Source organism: Astatotilapia calliptera, chromosome 16 (genome assembly GCF_964374335.1).
Source record: "Astatotilapia calliptera chromosome 16, fAstCal68.1, whole genome shotgun sequence".
In the NCBI taxonomy this organism is placed as follows: domain Eukaryota; kingdom Metazoa; phylum Chordata; class Actinopteri; order Cichliformes; family Cichlidae; genus Astatotilapia; species Astatotilapia calliptera.
Window position 1 is genome coordinate 31,491,054 of NC_137437.1, and position 21,972 is coordinate 31,513,025.

The 21,972-nt window shown below is 40.8% G+C and overlaps 1 protein-coding gene across 22 annotated transcripts in view; it reads left to right on the plus strand.

The window, feature by feature from the left end:
• The window catches only part of tns1b (tensin 1b), a 195,486-nt gene that overhangs the window by 55,411 nt on the left and 118,103 nt on the right, over nucleotides 1–21,972 (plus strand). For all 22 annotated transcript variants that reach the window (XM_080290504.1, XM_080290525.1, XM_080290505.1 and 19 more), the window contains exon 2: nucleotides 5,110–5,224. In XM_080290504.1, coding sequence (XP_080146630.1) covers nucleotides 5,110–5,224 — 115 coding nt within the window. The remainder of the gene's footprint in view (nucleotides 1–5,109; nucleotides 5,225–21,972) is intronic.

Sequence of the window (21,972 nt, forward strand, 5' to 3'; positions counted from 1 at the left end):
ATCAGCTTGGGCTTCATATCCCATGAACGCACTCAGAGGGACGTCTTTAATTCTGCAGATCTGTGCTCCCCACCCCCATAGGTCTCCTCATCATCCTCAGTCGAATCCCCCATATACTCCACCCCGAAACAATAAACAAAGTCTGAGAGCCCCGGGTGCATCGCTAATGATCGGAAACAATTAAGGGCTGACAAAAGGGAGCGTCCTGCTATATTGCTGCGCGCCGTATTTACATTTTGGGGTTAAACGACTGAAGCGCAGATTTCTGGTGAGGGCAAGCGGACTCAAACAGACGGACGTGTTGAGGAGTTCTTTCTTTTGTGTGGCTGTGTGAAGGAGGATGTCTTGAACTGCTTGGCACTCGAGTGATACTGCAAATTTAAACCTCTCAAAGTCAAAAGAATTTCAGCTCGAGTATCCTCTATGCACATTACACTCCTCCAGCCTCATTTTAACCGCTCTACCCACAGAAGTCAGAGAATAAAAATGTACAAACAAGACAAGTGGCATAACAGTGGACGACTGTACCGTCCAACCCCCACCACCACCCCCCACCCTGGCTGTCTGACTGGTTAAGTCCTGGTGTGTGAATGGATAGAGGGCTGGGAGAGTGTGAGAAGGCTCAGGAGTGGTCAAAGAGGCCGCTGAATAGACTCCTGGATTGAGACATCCTGCCTGTTTAACACAGTGCAGCATAGTGTAGAGGTGTGTGTGTGTGTGTGTGTGTGTGTGTCAGAGAGAGGGAGAGAGAGAGGAAGAGAGTGAGAGTTTGTTATAGACAAGGAATTACAAAACATTGTCTCATTACTAAAGAGAGAAGAAAAATACCTCTACTTATAAAATACCTCTACTTATGACAGGAAACAGATTTAGATTAGATTTGTTTTTATAGTTTAATGACTATTCGTAACCATCATGACCATCCCTAGTTCATGATTATAGCTCCACAGGAACTCCCAAATTTATTAAAATGAATTTCCTTGTGCATGGAGAAGGCATCTACTTTTAAAGGAGTCCAAACTTCTCTATTCCACTGCAGACGGTACTTGGGTCATCATAGCCAACGTGACAGAAAGGTAGTGTAAACAGAAATGATGGATGATAAAACAATGATGGCTTTTTTGGTGGGAGGCTGTATGCCACAGCAAAGATATGAACTCTGGTTTTAGAAAAGGAAGCCAGCGAGTTTGATGTTCTGTGTTTCACCCGTTAGTCGTGTTTCTCCCTGACTAGTCAGTGGTCTGCAGGATTTTCATGTCACCCTTTAGCTTTGGCTCCGCTGTAGAACTTTTGCTGATGAGAAAACCAACAAACAAAAATAAAAAAACTACTGAGTGATGTTCTTTTGTGTCATGTAATGTTGAAGCTGTGGAGATGTGCATCAAAATCTGAGTAAAAACAGGACACAAAGACCTGTAGCCCTGAGTGGAAATGATGGGCAACATTGAGGATAACCATGTGATGGGATTTCACTTGTGGGGAGAATTAGGATGATCACATCCCCCCAGCAACTGACACCTGGGTTTGTAGCATGTTACATTTAATTTTCCATTTATTTTTACGTTACCTGCTTTACTTTATGTTAACGTTTTGATATTCTGGCTTGTTTTAAAAACAGATTCCTGTCATTTTTTCACATTTTTTTTATTTCACTAGAGACATCTGAGAGCTTTCTTTTACTGTTAGCTTAATTTACTGTATTGTTATGCAATATATAATTTTTTTTTTTTAATGAAATTTAAAATGTACCAGTGGAAGCAGAGTACATGAGAGTTCACTAAAGAGCGCACTACTGCCTCACATCCTTTCCCAAGTATCGTTGTGGTAATTGCATCCAAAACAGGTGATGTCATTGTAGCCCCCACAGGACTTAATGACTGTTTTTGATTGTGTGGTTTGAGAATAGACATTTGACAAAAAGCAATTTAAAGGCAGGTGTTCCTCCAGCCACCTGCCTGCTGATAGTATAGACTCTTTATGTTGACAGTTGATTCCCCAACAGCCTGGAAGTAAAAACAGTGTTTCTGTATAAACGTAATCTGCGCCCTGCCTCATTCCAGCAGTATCAGTGTCCATTAAATTTGGTGTAATTTGGCAAAGCTTAGACATGCTTGAATTACTGTGACCGAGCATACGATTAAACCCACATATCACGCTTTTCCAGCCTCTCAAAGTCTAAATCCATATCCAAAGTCTTAAACCAGCAGGTGGCAGCCAGGGCCTTGGCAAGATACATACGAGTGCCAACCAGGGACCTTCACTCCTCCTCAGAAAAGCCCCCTTGCCAACATGGTGCATCCTGCACAGCCATGGTCATTATTTCAGTCTAACTAGATTAAGCTAATCACATTATGTTGTGGCAAGGCGTAGTCGGGAGATGGAATGAAGGGTCTGCTGTCCTGCTGTTGCCATCCGGCTCTGAAAAACAAACAGTGAAGTTCTGCATAGAGCTGTTGGAGTATGTTTAAGTTGCTAAACCTCTGGATAAGCTCGTGAATCAGAGAAACTATCAATTCTGAGAAAGTGTAATGCATCATAAAGCTGTAAAGCCTTATTCACAGTGCCAGCCTTTTGAATGTTATTTTTTAAGACCTCTGGAGAGAGATGTCTGCTACCAGAACATACTGACACTACGATCTTGCTAAAACTTCTTTTAATATGGTGGATCTTTGGTTCAACACTATGTGGAAGTTGACAGGATTGATAATCATGTATTTCTGTAGAGTTCCCAAGACTTGAGATGAGTGTTTTCATCACTGACATCTTGGCGTTTTGAACCCAGATGTGCGTGCAAGTGTGGATGTTTCTGTGAAGCTGTTTGATTTGTAAATCCCAAATTCTTGAGCATATCCTGGATGATGTTCTTGTCTGATGCCTAGAATGACCAATATTTGCAAAAAGGACTCTATTAATATGACAAGAAGTTATTGATTGGTGTCATAAACTCTTCAGGAAAGTGTTTAAGGGTCAAGGCTGAAGGCTGTTTTCTGACTTCTGTCGGACAATAGATGTTTCTGCCACCCCTGATGCCTGTTATAAATGCAGGCTTCATGCAGTTCTGCACTGGCTTCAGGTTTCACACCCAAAAAATTGCATCTGTCTTTGTGCCAGTCAGCCATATTTAATGGATGATACTATTGAGCCTGTATGACAGGAAATGCTGATAAATCGTAAAAAACCTACATCAACAAGTTTCGACATTTCCCCCGAGTCCATGGAAGTGCAAGAATAACAGCTTTTGCCCTTTAAAGGAAATGTTGTAGACCTGTCATACCTAAACACTGACCCCGGTTTTAAATCTTTGTCAAGTCTTGTTGAGTCATTTTAGCGTTTGCAGTGTTGAACTCAATGTTATATTAGAGAGTAACCTGAAATATTACCTGCTTGTGTTTTAACTGCTTCCCAGATGACAGGAAATCCAGGCTCAGACAGTGCAAATCACTAATATAAATCAAGTTCCAAGAAAGCTTAATCATACAATTCCGATGATGCCTTTGATGTTGCCTATTAGTTGTACAAAACAGACCAGAACAAATCTAGAAAAGACTGTTAAAAACCAAACCATGTAAATCCAAACCTCTCTGGAATTACATATCTAACAGTGCAAAGAAATTACAGCTATTGTTGTTACAGGGAGTGTAGCACTTTGATGACCAGTTAGCTTTACTGTAGAGCAGTTAAATGGGAACAGACTACACACTTAGTCCAACAGATACTTAGTTTGATTTATAATTGAAGCGTTATTCCTGTGCTGTCATTTCTCACTCCGCTGCCTTCCAACAAGATTTCTGTTTGGACTGAGAAGAATAAAAACGGAGGGGGGCATTAGTGGTTTTAAGGTTGTGATGGTTGGTGGTCTGGCAGCTCTTTCAGAGAGGGAACTACTTGAGTTTCCTTCTAACATGCTCAATATGTCTCTGTGGTCTTCTAGTTTGAGAATTCCTGTACAAGAAGTCCCCCAATATGCCAACCACATGGTCACTTAGTCCTGTCCGGCATGTGCACGCACACACACACACAGACACACACTCTTAATGGAAGCCTCATGGCTGAACGCCATGCTAACGGGCACTTCCTGTGTTGAAAACACATCCATTTTCTCTTTCATCCCAGTACTGAAGGTATGTAGAGTTGAGGCACTTAGATGCATGAAAAAATCCTACACGTGCATGGAGACGTTTACAGAGAAAAATTCAGTAGGATTGCAGAGGTATTACATGGTGCTATACTGTCAGTGTTGTGTAAGTTTGTTTTGCAGTTCTTGCCCAATGCATTTCAGCCTTTTCTAATTAAATATAAAAGTGTCTTTAACAGTATAATCTGTTAAGCTGTTGTTCCCTTAAGACACAAACTGAGACCAGCTGAGCAAATAAACAACAAAAATTATGTCACGTTTCCCATGATTGAACATTTTGGGAGAGGGGGGGGGCTTATGGAAATATGACGCACGTTTCTCACAAAGACCCTGCAGGAGTCGGTCTCACTTTTGTGTTTGGTGTGTGTCACGACCTTAAATTGCGTTTACAAAGCCGGCAGGAAAAGGGCTGGACGCTGGATGGTACATGGTGAAGGAAAAACAGCAGGCTGCAGACAGACACTCGGGGATGTTTAACAGGCCTGGGAGATAAAGTTTCTCCAGAGTTGTGTAACACACCTGCAAAGGAGGGCAAAGAGATGACAGGTCAAATGTGGGGAGGAGAAAGGAGTAGGAGGTGGTTGAAAGAAAGAAAAACAGGAGATAAGACAGTGTTTTCGTTTTTTGTTTGCTTCTGACAGCTTAAACCCCCACAGCTTTACTTCCTGGGAGGACTTTAGAGGACTTTGAAGCAAAGTTTTTAAGCACAAATAACTTAGTTGTAATGATTTGCCTCTGGAGGAGGGGTTGCTCCTGAGATGAATGTAAGGGTTGATATATGATTTACAGTTTGACTTTATAGATTCAGTATTGTCTAGCTTATAAAATGATTTCATTTGTGTTTTGAATGATCTTCTGGCCATAAAAATACCGCTCAATGACTCACGCCACCTGGACTCAGTGAAGCTTGCAACATTTTTTTTAAACTAACATTCCTCCTCTTTTGTCTTTTGTTGTTGTTTTCCTGACTGCAGCCAGAGGAGTTGGAGGCTCTTCATTCCCACACGTTCCGGGTGAAGACTTTCAAGAAGGCAAAGCACTGCAGCGTCTGCAAACAAACCATCATCCAAGACGGATTCATCTGCCGAGGTCAGTCACCTGTCCTGAAGCACCCACATCAGGACTCACCCCAGCAGCTCTCCTCGTGATGATGACAGAATTCAAGCAGAGTTATGCTCTGTTAACGTTTTTTGTTGATGAGCCTACCTTTAGTATCTTTCTTTTTTTTAATTTAACCTTTATTTATACAGGTAATCCCATTGAGACTCAGTCTCATTTAAAAGAGACCTATTTTAGACACAATAATAATGTTAAAGCAATAAAAACAAAACAATAAAATTGTAAAAATTGTCTAATATTTGCACTCATTACCACTTAGCTAGAAAGCATTTCAAAGAGTTTCAGTTTGTTGCCTATGTGAGCCGAGCCAAGCATTGTTTTGTAGTTAAAAGGATCTTATCTTAATCCTCCTTTTTTGTGGTTAAGATAATATTTTCAGGGTCCAAGGTTCATATACAGTCTGACCTACCATTTCTGGGAGAGTTGACGAACAAAAATATGTTCAGCTCACTTTGATTGGTCAGACTTACATACTTCGATTTTCAGACAAGAAAGCAGATCTTGTTATCTATACTAGTGTGCATTTTGTCCAGAAGTCCTCATACTAAACAGTTGAGTTGATTCCCTGCTTCTACAGTCTGAACCATGTTACCATTTCTGAAACTACATATACGACGAACACCTGAAGAAGCATTTCCACTTTTAGGTCCCAAGAAGTGTCATATTCGGAGCAGGCAGGCACGACTACAGAGGCATAAACACACCTGACTTTGGGGGGAAACTCCTTGGAAAGTTTTTGCTTTCACTTGTTTGTTACGGTTTTGAGCAAAAGCTACTGAGTTGTGGTTAAAATACACCCATTTACAATGTGTAATACACACCTTACAAAGCCCCCACCAGCACATGTTATACATGTACTTCTTCACAACAGTTGGAATAGGTCACTTAGCTTCAGGCACTAATAAGAATTTGCGCAAATTATCAATCCAGACAGTTTTAATTAGAATTCAGCAGCAAACTGTGTTCACTGATGATGGGTTCCAGAGGTGTTGCTGAGTCCTTGTGGTGATTTCCACTTTAGAAATACGTCTGTTTTTAATAAAATACCACCTGAGTCCACTCAGCGCTGGCTTTCAGACTCGTCCCTAAATTCTTTACCGTTTCAGGTTTTTAATTTTCAAATAGAAAATGAGCATACATTTTTGCTACTTGCATGCATTTTTTCATTAAACTATAGCATTAAAATGATTTACAAATGATTGCATTATGTTTTTTGGAAACAGGCTGCAAAACACTTTCGTTAGACTCCTAATCTAAACTCTGTTTGATCACTTAAATCTCCCCGAGCTAGAGTTAACAGGCACACAGGGATGGTAATATTAACTGCTGCAGTCAGGAAAACATTGAAGGCAATATCTGTTACACATCCATCAGTGGTCTAAATGAGAGGTCATCCAAGGTTACTTGGGGTCGCCTTTGTGTCGGGATTTAGTCAGTTAAGTGACAGAGGACGGCAGAAGAAGCTCCAGGAGGGTTAAAGGTTAACAGCTTCTCAATTTCCTTAATGGTGTTTACTGAAGAGACAATGTGGTTGACTGACGGCTGATTGATTCGCATCGTTCCATTGGTGCAGTCATTATTAATAGAATAAAGATGGAGGCATGTTTTCTCATTTAAAAATATACACTGCAGGGTGTCTCTGTGTTAAATGGATATACTAACATAGCCAGGACCCTTCTGAGGTTATTTTTATGTTTTTACAGTTTTTTTTAAACCTGAAACTACTGCGATAGGCTTATAACATAAAACGTCAAACAATCGCAGGAAAGAAGCTGAGACGGAGTAACCGACGTTAATGTGGTCACTGTTTTCTGACCATTTCGACGCAGTAAATCTTTTCGGTCCAGTGTGCAGAGCAGGACAAAAACAAAAACGGAAGCATGTATGACCTCGGCCTGCTTGGCACATCGTGCTGTTGTGGAAATGCCTGTTTTCACTCCGATAACGTCAAATGAATCCATGTGGAAAAGGCTGGATGTGTGGGTTGGCACACAGTGGGGGGGATATTTAGTTTGCATCTTCCCAAAACTGACACAGGATTGGTTGATGTAGCTTAGAAAAACATGAACATTACTTGTTTTTTGGTATCTTATCAGCTCCTCAAAGGCAGTCTGACATATTATTGTGCAATGCTCATGTTAAAAAAGTGCCAAAAGCTCAGGAGGTGCGGTTATATAAGGTGTGGTTATATCTCCTATTACATAACAAATAGAGCAGAAGAAGAGCACAATCTTTTCCTCAGTTGCGATACTAGAGCAGGTCTTTAGGTGACTGTGTCTACTGCAAGTATAAAGCAAAATGATGCAGGAGCAGATTATGCTGGCACAGTAAAGTCTTCTCCTCCGGGATCATAAAAGGCTTAGAAAATAATTGAACTTCAACACCTGCTTTATCCTCTGATCTAACTTGTGCTTCCAGGTGTTCTGAATGTGTTTGGTGGGATAATTTATGTAATTAAATCTTCACATTAGCCTTCATGTTCTGCATAGGATGCTGTATTTCACAGGAGCAAACTTGCATCTGCTGCTTACGCAACAATAACAACACGTACTGTTCAAAAAAATGTTTCTGGGCTACATTTACAAGCCTGAACACTGCTGTTGGATGAGAGGGTGGAAGGCTAAGTTAGCTAATTCTACAAATCTTAGTAGGCAAACTACATGTGTATGGGCAATATACATAGATTATTGCTAATAAGTGCTAATTGACAGACAAGTAAAATACTCAAAAAAAAAAAAACCTGATGTAGAAGCCTTCTTGAATGAACCGTCTCCTGTAGCAAACCTTGTTATTAGCCAAATAATTCCATTAAAATGCCACAAAGATCTCCATTGGTGCACTTTGCAGTGATCAGAAAATGATAAATCATTCCCCAAAAAGATGTATTTCTATGTGACGCACACTCACTGCTGCTGTCAGTCTGTTTTGGTTAAACAGCATACACTTGTGTGTGGAGACAGCCCTTAAGTGTTCTCATAAACTGACACAGGACAGCACCTGGGACCACCGCCTGTAAGATATGATTTATTAGAGGACTAAACCATCATGGCAAGGCTTCACTGGACTCTATTTTGATTTAATTTACCTCAGCATAATTCTCTTCCCCTACTTGTATCTGGCTTTGGTCGTGTGTGTGTGTGTGTGTGTGTGTGTGTGTGTGTGTGTGTGTGTGTGAGACAGATTTACGATGACAACACAAAGTGAACAGGAGACAGCTGTCTGCTCAGACAGCAGACGTCTAGCAGTCTCTGTTTTTCTCTTCCTTCGTTTGTCTCCATGTCATATGATTCATTAAATTCCCATTTTGCCAAAACTAGAAGCAACGAGACAAGGATGCAGAATATGGTACCCAGATACATTTAAAGTATTTAGACTTAAAGAAGCACTCAGCTGATTTTAAGAGAGCTAAGAGCTCGGGCTTTGGAAACACTTGAAAAGTGTATTCTCATTGTGTAAAATCTAAATACATAATCTGTTGATTTCATTAGGGTAAGCTTAGTTTCAAGGTATGCATTTGCTGTAGGGCTTAAATCTGCGATTCCCTACATTTGACCTTAGAATTGAAGGCTTTCTTTCTTTCTTTCTTTCTTTCTTTCTTTCTTTCTTTCTTTCTTTCTTTCTTTCTTTCATTCATTCATTCATTCATTCATTCATTCATTCATTCATTCATTCATTCATTCATTCTTTCTTTCTTTCTTTCTTTCTTTCTTTCTTTCTTTCTTTCTTTCTTTCTTTCTTTCTTTCTTTCTTTCTTTCTTTCTTTCTTTCTTTCTTTCTTTCTTTCTTTCTTTCTTTCTTTCTTTCTTTCTTTCTTTCTTTCTTTCTTTCTTTCTTTCTTTCTTTCTTTCTTTCTTTCTTTCTTTCTTTCTTTCTTTCTTTCTTTCTTTCTTTCTTTCTTTCTTTCTTTCTTTCTTTCTTTCTTTCTTTCTTTCTTTCTTTCTTTCTTTCTTTCTTTCTTTCTTTCTTTCTTTCTTTCTTTCTTTCTTTCTTTCTTTCTTTCTTTCTTTCTTTCTTTCTTTCTTTCTTTCTTTCTTTCTTTCTTTCTTTCTTTCTTTCTTTCTTTCTTTCTTTCTTTCTTTCTTTCTTTCTTTCTTTCTTTCTTTCTTTCTTTCTTTCTTTCTTTCTTTCTTTCTTTCTTTCTTTCTTTCTTTCTTTCTTTCTTTCTTTCTTTCTTTCTTTCTTTCTTTCTTTCTTTCTTTCTTTCTTTCTTTCTTTCTTTCTTTCTTTCTTTCTTTCTTTCTTTCTTTCTTTCTTTCTTTCTTTCTTTCTTTCTTTCTTTCTTTCTTTCTTTCTTTCTTTCTTTCTTTCTTTCTTTCTTTCTTTCTTTCTTTCTTTCTTTCTTTCTTTCTTTCTTTCTTTCTTTCTTTCTTTCTTTCTTTCTTTCTTTCTTTCTTTCTTTCTTTCTTTCTTTCTTTCTTTCTTTCTTTCTTTCTTTCTTTCTTTCTTTCTTTCTTTCTTTCTTTCTTTCTTTCTTTCTTTCTTTCTTTCTTTCTTTCTTTCTTTCTTTCTTTCTTTCTTTCTTTCTTTCTTTCTTTCTTTCTTTCTTTCTTTCTTTCTTTCTTTCTTTCTTTCTTTCTTTCTTTCTTTCTTTCTTTCTTTCTTTCTTTCTTTCTTTCTTTCTTTCTTTCTTTCTTTCTTTCTTTCTTTCTTTCTTTCTTTCTTTCTTTCTTTCTTTCTTTCTTTCTTTCTTTCTTTCTTTCTTTCTTTCTTTCTTTCTTTCTTTCTTTCTTTCTTTCTTTCTTTCTTTCTTTCTTTCTTTCTTTCTTTCTTTCATTCATTCATTCATTCATTCATTCATTCATTCATTCATTCATTCATTCATTCATTCATTCATTCATTCATTCATTCATTCATTCATTCATTCATTCATTCATTCATCCATCCATCCATCCATCCATATTGACCTGGATGACTGAGAACCTTCATAGACATAATACGGTGGGACAGTATCAGGTTTAAAGATGATAAAAAGTGAGACTGAGCTGCTACAGAAAACAAAGCTGCTGTTATAACCTATGGTTTCTTTTTAAAATGACCTTTATTGGAAGCATGATTGTCTCGTTCAGAAAACGTACAGCACATAAAATTTCCATCTATCCATTGGAAGTGTCAGGTGTTGCTTTTGAGGAGTCTGATAGCTTGACAATAAAAGCTGTCCTTTAATCTGGTAGTCCACGCACCCTCTATGTCGTCTGCCCAACAGCAATAAAGAGAATACCTAGCTATGATTCTCCTGAACACAGACACTGTTTGGAGGAAGCTCATTTCTGCCACTTGTATCTGTGATCTCATTCCTTTTTGTGCAAAAACAGAGCACACCATTCTGTAAATCGTTCTCACGTAGTTTTAAAATGCGTCTTGTGGCAGTAAAAGTCTAAACAACCACCATATCTAATGAAACTGTTTAATTTTGTCCTTATGCAGCACTGACGAGCACCTAACAGGAAAAGCATGTTGCTAATGCAGGACGTGGCGGTCCAGCAGTCTTATTGTGCTGCACCCAAACCACAAATGTCCTTCTAATGTCAGCAGCTTAAAAACCTGCACATGTGTTTTTAGTTCTAAAAACATCTCGTGCGCTTTGCTAAACAAATCTGAAGGTCAAAGGATCAAAAGACAATCAGAATTGATGAGCATACTGCTGAAATCTGAACAAAGGTAGTCAGCTGGAGACCTTGTGGACACAAAATAGACAAATGTAAGTGTCAGTGTGTCTCATAACACCGCTTCAGTGTAAAGAGGTTTTTGGGCAAACGGTAATGAGCTTTAGGTGCTGATTGTGCACATTTTGCTGCATTTCGATGGAGGCGGGCCACCTGCTTCCTCCCTGCTTCCCGTGTTTCTGCACATGTAACCAAACAGACATGAGGATTGTTTTCGGTGTTCTCATCGGACTCTCTTCCAGATCGTGAATAAGCCGATTACCCAACATGTGTTAAATGGTTGTTCAGAACAAAACCTCCACTCCCATCGCCCTGCAGTACCTCCCTCCCTGTTTCTGCTCTTGTTTACCAACACTCTCCAGTCACATGGTCGCGTAATGGCAGGAGCACCTCCACTTCCTCTCTCTTCAGCAGTTGCTAAGATACAAGGTGTTAGTTACTTCGACAATAGCATGTTGACGCAGGTCAGGGCCGAAATTTTCCAGTTAAAAAAACAAAACAAAAGAAAAAAAAAAGGCCGTCTGTTTTGGTGGGCCTGCAGGCAGGAACTGGCTTTTATATTCTTTCACAGAGATGTTCGTGTGTAGTACATTAGAGCTGCTATTGTGCCCTTAAAAGGTAAAATCCAACTGAGAATTTGGCAGAAGAGTCATAGGCAGTTAATAAAACTTCTGCAGCTCCAAAATATTTTTTAGAAAATGGTGGAGGTTTGATAAGAAGCACTTTTCTGCAAAGAGTCTAGCTCTGCGACTCCTTTGTGACCGCACACGGGTCCTCTCCACAGACCAGAGAAAATCTACTATAGCAGGTGCGTGTGTGTGTTTGTTACCAAGAGTGAAGGTTATCGTTGCTCTGTTCTTGACCGCTTAGCTCACACAGCTGGTATGTAGCAAACCCCAGTGAAGGTAAACACATGCACACACGTCTCACACATCAAGTATGCACACTTATCACACATCAAGCAAACATGCGCACATGCACGCACAACTAGAACTGCCTGCACGTGGAGCTGTACACTGATGCTAAGAAATTCTTAGGCTGTGAAAACATGTGTTACAGCATCGTGTCAAAATGGGCTCATTACTCGCCAGCAGAGTAAGATCTTACTTCAATTTGTGCAGCAAGTGCCCAAGTTCACATCAAATGTACGCACGCATACAAACCGTACGAAGCTGTGATGCCGTGCTTTGACAGAAGTCATTGGCTTAACGAGGAGAGCAGATTGATGAAGATGATGGAAAGTAACCGTCTCCCTGTCAGATGTCGTTATACTAATCTGCTAAACTGATGGGACAATGATTTTCAGTGAGCAGTGATCAGGCACATGGGCTCTCTGCGCTGTCAGAAACAACGGGGTTGATTTTGTACAGATTTAGTTTCTTCTTCTGAAACCTTCACACTCTGTAACACTCACACCTGCTCTCTGATTAGCTTCTTGTCAGTTCTAAGAAATCTGCGCACATTGCTTGTTGTTCAAATAGACGAGGAAACAAACCAGTCCCCGGTGAACTCTACAAATCAGTTCATGCAGTCAGGGAGCCACCAGCTGGATTGATGGAAACATTACAACCGTATCTGATGCTGTTCAGTTGAATGTAATCTGTCCCTGACATACTGACATTCTTTATGTTAGCCAGCAGGGGGCAAGCCTGGCTGTAAAAAGAGGTAAAAGAATCCCTGATGAGTTTATGCTGTTTTAAATTTAACTGAATAGAACGTGATACGTGATACACTTTTCATTATTTACACTACTGCTCTAAAGTCTTCAGATGCCCGTTATTTCCTTATATTACGTGTTAAGGCAAAAACAGGGTTTAGACAATTCTAACAAGCTTGAAAGTCAATATTTAGTATGAGGACCTTGATTTTTCAGCACAGCCTGAACCCTTTGAGGCATCTTATTGTAATTTCAAATAGTCTTCAGGAATAGTTCTTCAGACTTCTTGAAAGACATTCAAAGCTCTTCTTTGGATGTTTCTGCGTTTTTGTTCTGTTCTCTGTCAAGATGATCTCAAGCTGCTTCAATAATGTTGACTGATAGTGTTCCAGTGTGTGTGTTTTTTTTTTTCTATCCAGGTGTGCTTTTACTGCACTGGCAGCGTGTTTGGGGTCATTGCTGTGCTGAAAAATGAAGCTGTTGCCAATCAGATGCTTTCCAGATGGTATTGCATGGTGGATCAAAATCTGATGGTGTGATGTTCACAATTTTATCAGTGTTGACGAATGATGATTCCACAATTTTAACCGCAAATTTCAAATTTGGACACATCACTCCGACAGACCAGACCTGTTGCCACTAATGCGTAATTTGGCATACCCCACCCTTTTCTCCCCGTTTCTTTTAGCTTAATGAAGTGAACTTAGCTTAACAGTGGCTTCTTCACAGCCGTCCTTTCACTGAGACACTTCTGATGAAGCTTCAGTGAACATCAAATGGATCAACTGAAGATCCAGAAGACTCTTTCAGGTCCTGTGTCGTGTCTTTCCTGGATTTTTTTCCTCTTCTTTATACTCTTTCTTAAGAACATGACTTTCAGATACTGTTCATTTGCTGTAGATAGTTTTTTTAATTTTTTTTATTTTTATTTTTTTTATTTTAGGTCTCCCACACTCCACACCATACTGAGATATGAGAGTTTTCAGCTTTGTAGAAAGAAATGTGAACATGTCATGTGTTTTGTGACAGGCTGCTATTAACAGAGCCATCCATCCATCCATCTTCATCCGCTTTATCCGAGGCCGGGTCGCGGGGGCAGCAGCCTAAGCAAAGAGGCCCAGACCTCCCTCTCCCCAGCCACCTCCTCTAGCTTATCCGGAGGAATACCAAGGCGTTCCCAGGCCAGCCAAGAGATATAATCTCTCCAGCGTGTCCTGGGTCTGCCCCGGGGCCTCCTCCCGGTGGGACATGCCTGGAATACATCACCCAGGAGGCGCCCAGGGGGCATCCTTGTCAGATGCCCGAACCACCTCAGCTGGCTCCTTTCGATGTGGAGCAGCAGCTGCTCTACTTTGAGCCCCTCCGGGATAGCCGAACTTCTCACCCTATCTCTAAGGGAGAGGCCAGCCACCCTTCGGAGGAAGCTCATTTCTGCCGCTTGTCTCCGTGATCTCGTTCTTTCGGTCACTACCCACAGCTCGTGGCCATAGGTGAGGGTAGGGACGTAGATCGACCGGTAAATTGAGAGCTTCGCTTTTACACTCAGCTCCCTCTTCACCACGACGGACCGGTGCAGCGTCTGCATTACTGCAGCTGCAGCCCCAATCCATCTGTCGATCTCCGGCTCCCTTCTCCTATCACTCGCGAACAAGACCCCGAGATACTTGAACTCCTCCACTTGGGGCAGGAACTCATCCCCGACTCGGAGTGGGCACTCCACCCTTTTCCAGCTGAGAACCATGGCCTCAGATTTGGAGGTGCTGATCCTAATTCCTGCTGCTTCACACTCGGCTGCGAACCGTTCCAGTGCGAGCTGGAGGCCCTCACCCGATGAAGCCAACAGAACCACATCATCCGCAAAAATCAGAGATGAGATTCTGAGGCCACCAAAGCGAAAGCCCTCCGCCGCTTGGCTGCGCCTAGAAATCCTGTCCATAAAAATTATGAACAGAACCGGAGACAAAGGGCAGCCCTGGCGGAGCCCATCACCCACCGGGAACGAGTCCGACTTATTGCTGGCAATGCGAACCAAGCTCTTGCAACGGTTGTATAGGGATCGAATGGCCCGTAGCAATGGGCCAGACACCCCATACTCCCGCAAGACCTCCCACAGGACACCCCGAGGACACGGTCGAATGCCTTCTCCAAGTCCACAAAACACATGTAGACTGGTTGAGCAAACTCCCATGCACCCTCAAGTATCCTGGAGAGGATAAAGAGCTGGTCCAGTGTTCCGCGACCAGGACTACTAACAAAGCCTTAAGATGCAATTTAAAATTGATTCATTGCTAACTTGTCTGTTATGTGTAACCATAACAGTGGTTCATCCCTCGACTTAGGAATCAGTCAGGCATAAATTTGGCACCTAAGTCTTAACCAACAAAGGATCATTCCTCTGAAAATAATCAGGTGCAAAAATGGACTGAAAATTGGAGAAAAAGCTGCCATTGTCCAAGAAAACCTTTGAAAGTGCTTCAGAAAGCCTGGAGCACTGCTGCTCAGGACCACTTTAGAAAATTCCAACAAACTGTGGCTCTTTGGGTCATGATTAGGGTAACCAGCTCCCAACAAACTGAAGAGCAAAGAGTTTGTGTTCATCTGTGGGGTTTCAGAAGGGATGCACAGATCAGCACGTCACTTTTTGAGGCACACATTTCTTACCAGATGTTCACTTTTGTAAACCAGAGGCAATCAAAATGTGAGACAATTGATAAAAGTGCCGTGCAGTCCGACAAAAAGTTGGACGCCTCCCTTATCATGAGCCCCCATTAAAAAAACAAAAAAACAAAAAACAAAACCTCAACGTTTTGAAAAACATGGCAGATTCAGGGACTTCAGCAACCACCAGGTGGCAGCAGAGGTCTTTGTTTCACACTACATCTGCTGCAGACTGTAAAATTCCAGAATTCTTCTACAGAAACTTAAATCCTGAGTGTTTTCCTGTGTTTTTTCTCCATAGCTGCACATTGTTTTAGGGAAACAGCTGTTTCAACAAAACAAAGTCAGACTAATACTCACAGTGAAACACACACAACCAGACACAAGAGTAAACAAACAGAAGTCCTGTTTTGTCAGGAAGAAGCAAACTCATGACACAGATCTGAGTCCATGGGAACTCTTGCTCAGGATTTATCCAACTCCCCTGCAATGTTTGTGGGGATCTCCCAAGTTAAGAAACGCTGAGCAGCTGAATGAAGGTGGGGCTTTACCCGCAGAAACCCAGCACAGGCAGGGATTTTAGCTCGGGAAAACATGTGGGCTAAATGATGACACCCTGTGTGAGTCAAAAGATGGATCGAGGTGGCTGGGTGCCGATAATTACTGACATTAATGCTACAGTACACAGAAAATGCAGCAAGTGCACTGCAGGTTGGTGCAAGCAGAGTGCATGTGTAGACACATTCATAGCATTCTTTGCACCACGCAACAGGGATCAGGTGATGAAATTAAGAAATTTACTGCAGGTTTTCAAGCGTTTGGAACAATAGAAGATTTAATGCTGTCGTCTGTGGAGTCACTTGTGTGACAAGATAATTGTTTTGTCTACAATATTCAGTTTTTAAGACAAACTCCAAAATGAGTGGTTGGCTTATGGATGATTCTGTTTATTTAATGCAGTTAATTATGCAACACAGCATGTATTATTACTTTTGCTATTTTATTGCTATTTGGATGACATTGCTTGGAAAAAATAATTCAAACTAACAGCGAGATTCGGCAGTTTTTCTCCACATATTGCACATAATTACATGGAAAATATATATTTTTAAGCAGGTTAAATGTTATATATCCCACCTGCATTTGCTAGACATCTTCATCATAAACACTGAAAGTCCCGTCTCTTCAGTGTTTACAGGGAAAAAAAACATTACCGCATGTGTGGGTTTCTAACCACTGAGTAGACATTCTTTCAAGTAAAAACACCCAGAGATGCCAATTCAAACACACTTGGTGTTTACAACCTATAAATGGAGTTGAAGCTGGGGCAGAAAACATGTTTGGTTTTTTTTTGTTTTGGTTTTTGAGTGGTGGGGGGAGTGTATTTAAATGTCTTTGGCCAAAGAAATAAACAATTAAAAAATCCATAATTATGTTTGAGCGGTCTGAGGGGGAACCCGATCTCCTGAGCCTACTTTGGGCTCTCTTTTCAAGCTTCAGAATTTATGTCTCTGTGATACTCTCCTCTCATGAAGTAAGGGAGTATAAAGAGTGACAAACCCCACAGAAGATGCAGTGGTGCAATTTAAATTTTACCTGATATAAAAAAGTAAAAGGTGTAATGTTGTGGGAGACCTTTCTTTTTAAACACTGCAGCTTTAAAAGTGTGTTTGTTCATGAATATTTTATGTAAATACAAAACACCTAATTGAGATTCCAAGATTCTTTTTTTTCATGAAGCTTTCAAAATGATTATTTTGTCCCCAAAAGTTTCTTGTCACTGTGAGACTTTCCTGCACACAGTGCTGCTATTTTTGTCCCCCTGACACGTTGGGATCAGGCCGTGTGTTAAGGCCGTGTTAATGCATCACAAGGCTGTTTACTGACCTCCAAGCAGTGAGATTCACGATGAATGGCTCGTGACTCATGTTTGGTTAAAATAGGACCTGGAAATGCCTACCAGTCCACAATGTTTCAAACTTGGGCAAGTGGCGTGTCATTTAGCATGACAAAGACATTCTTGTTTTTACTTTAATAAACCCACCCATCCATCCACCTTCACGTTTTATCTTGTAGCTTCGCTTACAGTGTAAAAAGAGGTGTAAAACTGATGAAAAAAAACATTTAAGGAATCGTGATTTCAGGGATTTGGTGTGCGTACACACACGAGTGATGTAGAGTGTATGTTAGCGCATCATATGTACACGTGTTGGTGCTCACGTGTTTGTGCATGGGAAGCAAATGAAAAAAGGAAGGATGGAGAGAGTGAGAGTGAGGAGGGTGGAGGAAGAGGAAATTCTCCAACCCCTGCCCCTCTGATTGTGTTGTAAAGGGGTCCAGCCCAGCCCTGTGGGACTGTACGCTCATTCCAAGGGACCAGGGGAAGGAAATCACCCGCCTCTTTATAACCCTTCTCTCCCCCTCCCTCCGATGTCGTAAAGCATACCACAGACCCAGACTCAGATAGCAGCCGGCGTTCCACACTCGTCATCATCTCCTCATTTTGATCGACTTCCATCCCTGCTGTCCTCTCATCTTCTCAATGATTGATGTGAGCAGTTGTTGCACCCCCTCGCTCTATTACTCATCCTCTGCACAGATGTCTTTTTTCTCCAGTATCTTCTCTCTCCTCATCTTCCATCCCTCCTCATCACTGTGCTGCTTTCCTCCTCTCCCTCCTCCCTCCAGCAGGAACATTTCTGCTCTGTTTATTCTCCAAAGCACCGACTTCCTAACAAGGTAAAGCCCAGCCTGAGCGCTCCGGGCTCCACGCTTTCACACCCAATATGGAAGTCTTACTTCTTCCCACGTGGCCCAGGAGAGTTGTTTACGGGGGACGGTGCTGGACATCGTCCTGATGGACAAGCACATGGCTTTTATGCTTATCGAGCAAAGTGTGTTTGGTTTCCACACATATGAGAACATTCCACGCGACTTGTGTCACAGCTCATCACATGTGTAGCGCTGAAACACAAGTCTACAGAGCGTTAAAGGGATCCTGCTGTGCTTTTCTTATTTTCTGTCACATATATGCTCTTACAGTGCGGGATGCAAGTATTAAACATGGTTAAAATTTTAAATGATGCCACCTGTGACCTAACGCTCAAGCTTCGCACTGCTCTAAAGACTTTGATTCTGACAGCTTTTTCTAATCCTGGCTCTTTATGTGGTCATTGTGATTGGATATCCCTGTTATGAGCGTGTCAGGCACACAGCCTCTGCTATAGGCACAGAACTCGCACCTGTTGTTCAAACCTTCTGCTCTAATCAGGAGAACGCTGGTTTAAATGGAGGTGTTCAGGGGACTAAAACATCTGCACCACGGTCCAATATAATGAAAAGGATTATTTTGAACTGCAAATACTGCAAAACTGCTCAAAAACAAAATGTGTAGTTTTAGATGATAATAAATCAGTTTTAAATGATGAAGGTGAGTTATGACTAGCAACTTCCTTCCCAGCTTATCTAGAAGGGACTCCAGTTAGCTCCAAACTTTGTCAGACCAGTAGTATAGGACTCAACATTGACCATATAAGGGCAGATCCCAACAGCACCACATTTGCTAGTCATACTAATGAGTGAAGCTTGGCCTTAAAGGGAGTAGAGCTTGTTTGAGTCAGTGTAAGGACCAGGAGAAGGTTAAATCAAGATTACTTTGACTGTTAATCATGGAGAGCTACTTTAGTGGAGTCTAAGAGTTAAAAAAACAAAAAACACAATAGGTCCACTCTGAATTGTTTTTCCACCAATAATTAGCTAAATCATTGTTTAAGCTATTTATCAAATATTTACTGGTTAAACTTTTCTTCTTACTTTCTTACTGTGGCTTTGGGAAGAGCGCCCGATCCATTTAGAAGCCATCATGGATCTCTCCAGTTGTATATGGACATGAGCTTTCTTATCCTATGAGCATTCCCGTTTGTCATGAGATTACACAGATGCACGTTTCCGAACATCGAGGATTCTCATCTGCTATACGTCACCATAAAAGGCTGATGCTGAAAAACACTTAAGCTGATGAAGAAGCTTACGTGATTGGACAGAAAGCTCCGACCCAGCTGCCGGGCCTCACTGTGATGACGTTTCTGTTATTTCCAAAGTCAAAAATCGATTGTCAGTCTGCACTTTTAAGCCAGTGTAGCCTGCTCAGAGAACAAGAACATCTAAGAGTCCATGACAAATCGGTGAGATTATACAGCATGATTTAAAACTGCAGAGCCTCTGTTAAATGGGCTTTGTGGGCAAATTGTGTCAGCAATTGAGATTTTAGTACTTTGCTCTGTTTTACATCATTGTACGGGCAGTTATGGCGGATTTAGCTGTGGTTTAGATGGAAAAAACAATAAATTATAAGAAAATAATGATTCATAGCAATTTTGATCATGAAAGTAAACATGACAAAAGCCAAGCAGAAGGTTTACAAGCTCCCACGTGAGTTAAGAAAACAGTCTTTGCGGGAATCGACAGTCATCTAAATGAACGTGTTTCATTATTTTTGTCTGGAGTCGATCTCGGTGCTCCCTGACAGATTATGTGAGTCATGCTGTAGAAACAAACCCTTCTAGTTTCACTCTGGGAACTTTCTGGGATGCGCTGTGCATCCCGGTAGGATTTCATGGTGCCTCCCAGATTTGAAGGCCTCTAATTAAGAAGTCAAAAAAGCCCCCCACGTGTGCAAATATAGTCCAGCGAGCGCTTAAATAGAAACTAAATGCCTCTGCATGATGTAAGTACACTTTTTGGATCTAAAAAGGAAGCTTCTCACTTTCTCAGGTTTCAGTTTGTAGACATACTCTTGTTGCACACTGAAATACCAGTGAACACATATTTTATCTTACATTTATCATCTTGCAGCTCACATTGAACTGTGTTGTGCACCTGATGTAAATAATGTTAATAAAGTTCTCGTATGTTAATTTAACCCTAGATAGATTTTAAAACTGATAAGTACCCACTCCTAAACCCCTAACTTTTCTCTCATTCCAAAGAATATAGGGTTAGATGTGAAAGAAAAACTAAAGTCTCCTGAAAAGCCTTGTAGGTTGTACCTTAATCCTTACAGTTGCTGCTCAGAGAACATGACCTCTGACCTTGAGCAAAATTAAGGACTTCAAAGTGCATCAAAGTAAAAGTAAAGAGTTTTGCGTAGCTTCTCCTCATCCAGGCCATTTTTCATTGCTAAAGGCAATAGGACTTCTTTTTGATTCATGAAGACATTTCAGCTCTCATCCACGAGGATTCTTCAGTTCCAAAACTGATGGAGAGTCTCAGGTTTTGGCCTGTTTTTAGGTGGTCCTGAGAGTTGTTCAGTCACTTTGGTCTGCCACGACCACAACAACCAGTCGCAGTAGATGGCCGCCCCTCCCTGAGCCTCGTTTTGCCAGAGGTTTCTTCCTGTTAAAAGGGAGTTTTGTCTTCTCACTGTCACCCAAGTGCTTGTATATGATTTTTGGGGTTTTCTCCGTTTCCTCTCTATTATTGTAGGGTCTTTACCTTACAATGTAAAGCACCTTGAGGCAACTCTTGTCGTGATTTGGCACTATATAAATTGAATTGTGTTTGGGAGTTTGTCCCCTGGATGTGTGGCCTTTAATGACTCACATAATTACAGGGTGGTTCATCATCTTTCAGGACCATATCCAGGGTGACACCTCCACTAAACTGTGACTCTCCATCAGGTTTTAGAACTGAAGAAGCCTGCACCAACGGCAGCTGTCATCTTTTAAAGCATTTAAGACTAAAGGTAAAACATCAGGTGTTCTTGGCCTTGATAACTTGAGCCTCTCAGCAAATAACCATTGGCTTTACTGTCAGTGTCTGATGTTTAACTGTAGTGTCACATCATGTCTTAAAAATAAGATTCTTGAAAACAGCTGTGCGGGCGGCCATGACGATGTTCCTCAGTATCCTTCTTGAACTTCTCATATTCTTTTTCATTGATCATTTTTGAGAACAAAATAAAACGAACAAAAAACAAATGTCATTTTTGGGTGTATAAAACATCAAAATGTAATTCACCATGAGGGAGACTCAGACTCATGAGATCGCACTCTGGAGACCAGATGTTTTCCTACTGAGCTAACTGACCAACACACACACTCAGCCACACCATGACTGCTGACATCAGAGAGGCCACAGCAGTCCCAATAAGAGCACCATGTGTCACAGGATAAGATAGAAGATCATTTGCATGTATTTACGTGTAATTTACACATCGGAAACTTGATATTTAAACAAGAAAACAGTCTTTAAAAATAAACATTGTGTGACAGTTTGATCAAAACCATTTCATAACCAAATAAGTTTCAGTCAAATTAACTCTTAAAAAGAGACGTGTGCATTAACCTTCTTAAATGCACTGGTTCTCAAACTTATCTTGGCGGAAAAGAGTTTACACCCCTGCTTTTTTTATCCAACATTAAAGATACCTGCTGCAAATTTAGCGGTATGTCATTGTTTTAGCGTAACCTGCTTTAGAACCGACATTAGATATTGTTCATGCACGTTTGAAATAGATTTTTATATTGAAATTAAAAGATGACTTCTAACTAAACTAAGTGTGTTTGTTTAAAAGAAAAATGCTCAGTCTGAGCTTTTCTGGCAACCAGAGTAAGTCAGCTGTGAAGAATAGTACACAATAGGCGCCACTGCACCAGCAAAGTCTTGTTTATCTCCTTAAATTCATAGTTTCCAGAAGCTTATCTGCTTGAAAACAGTAGTTTTCTCCCAATATGTTGGGG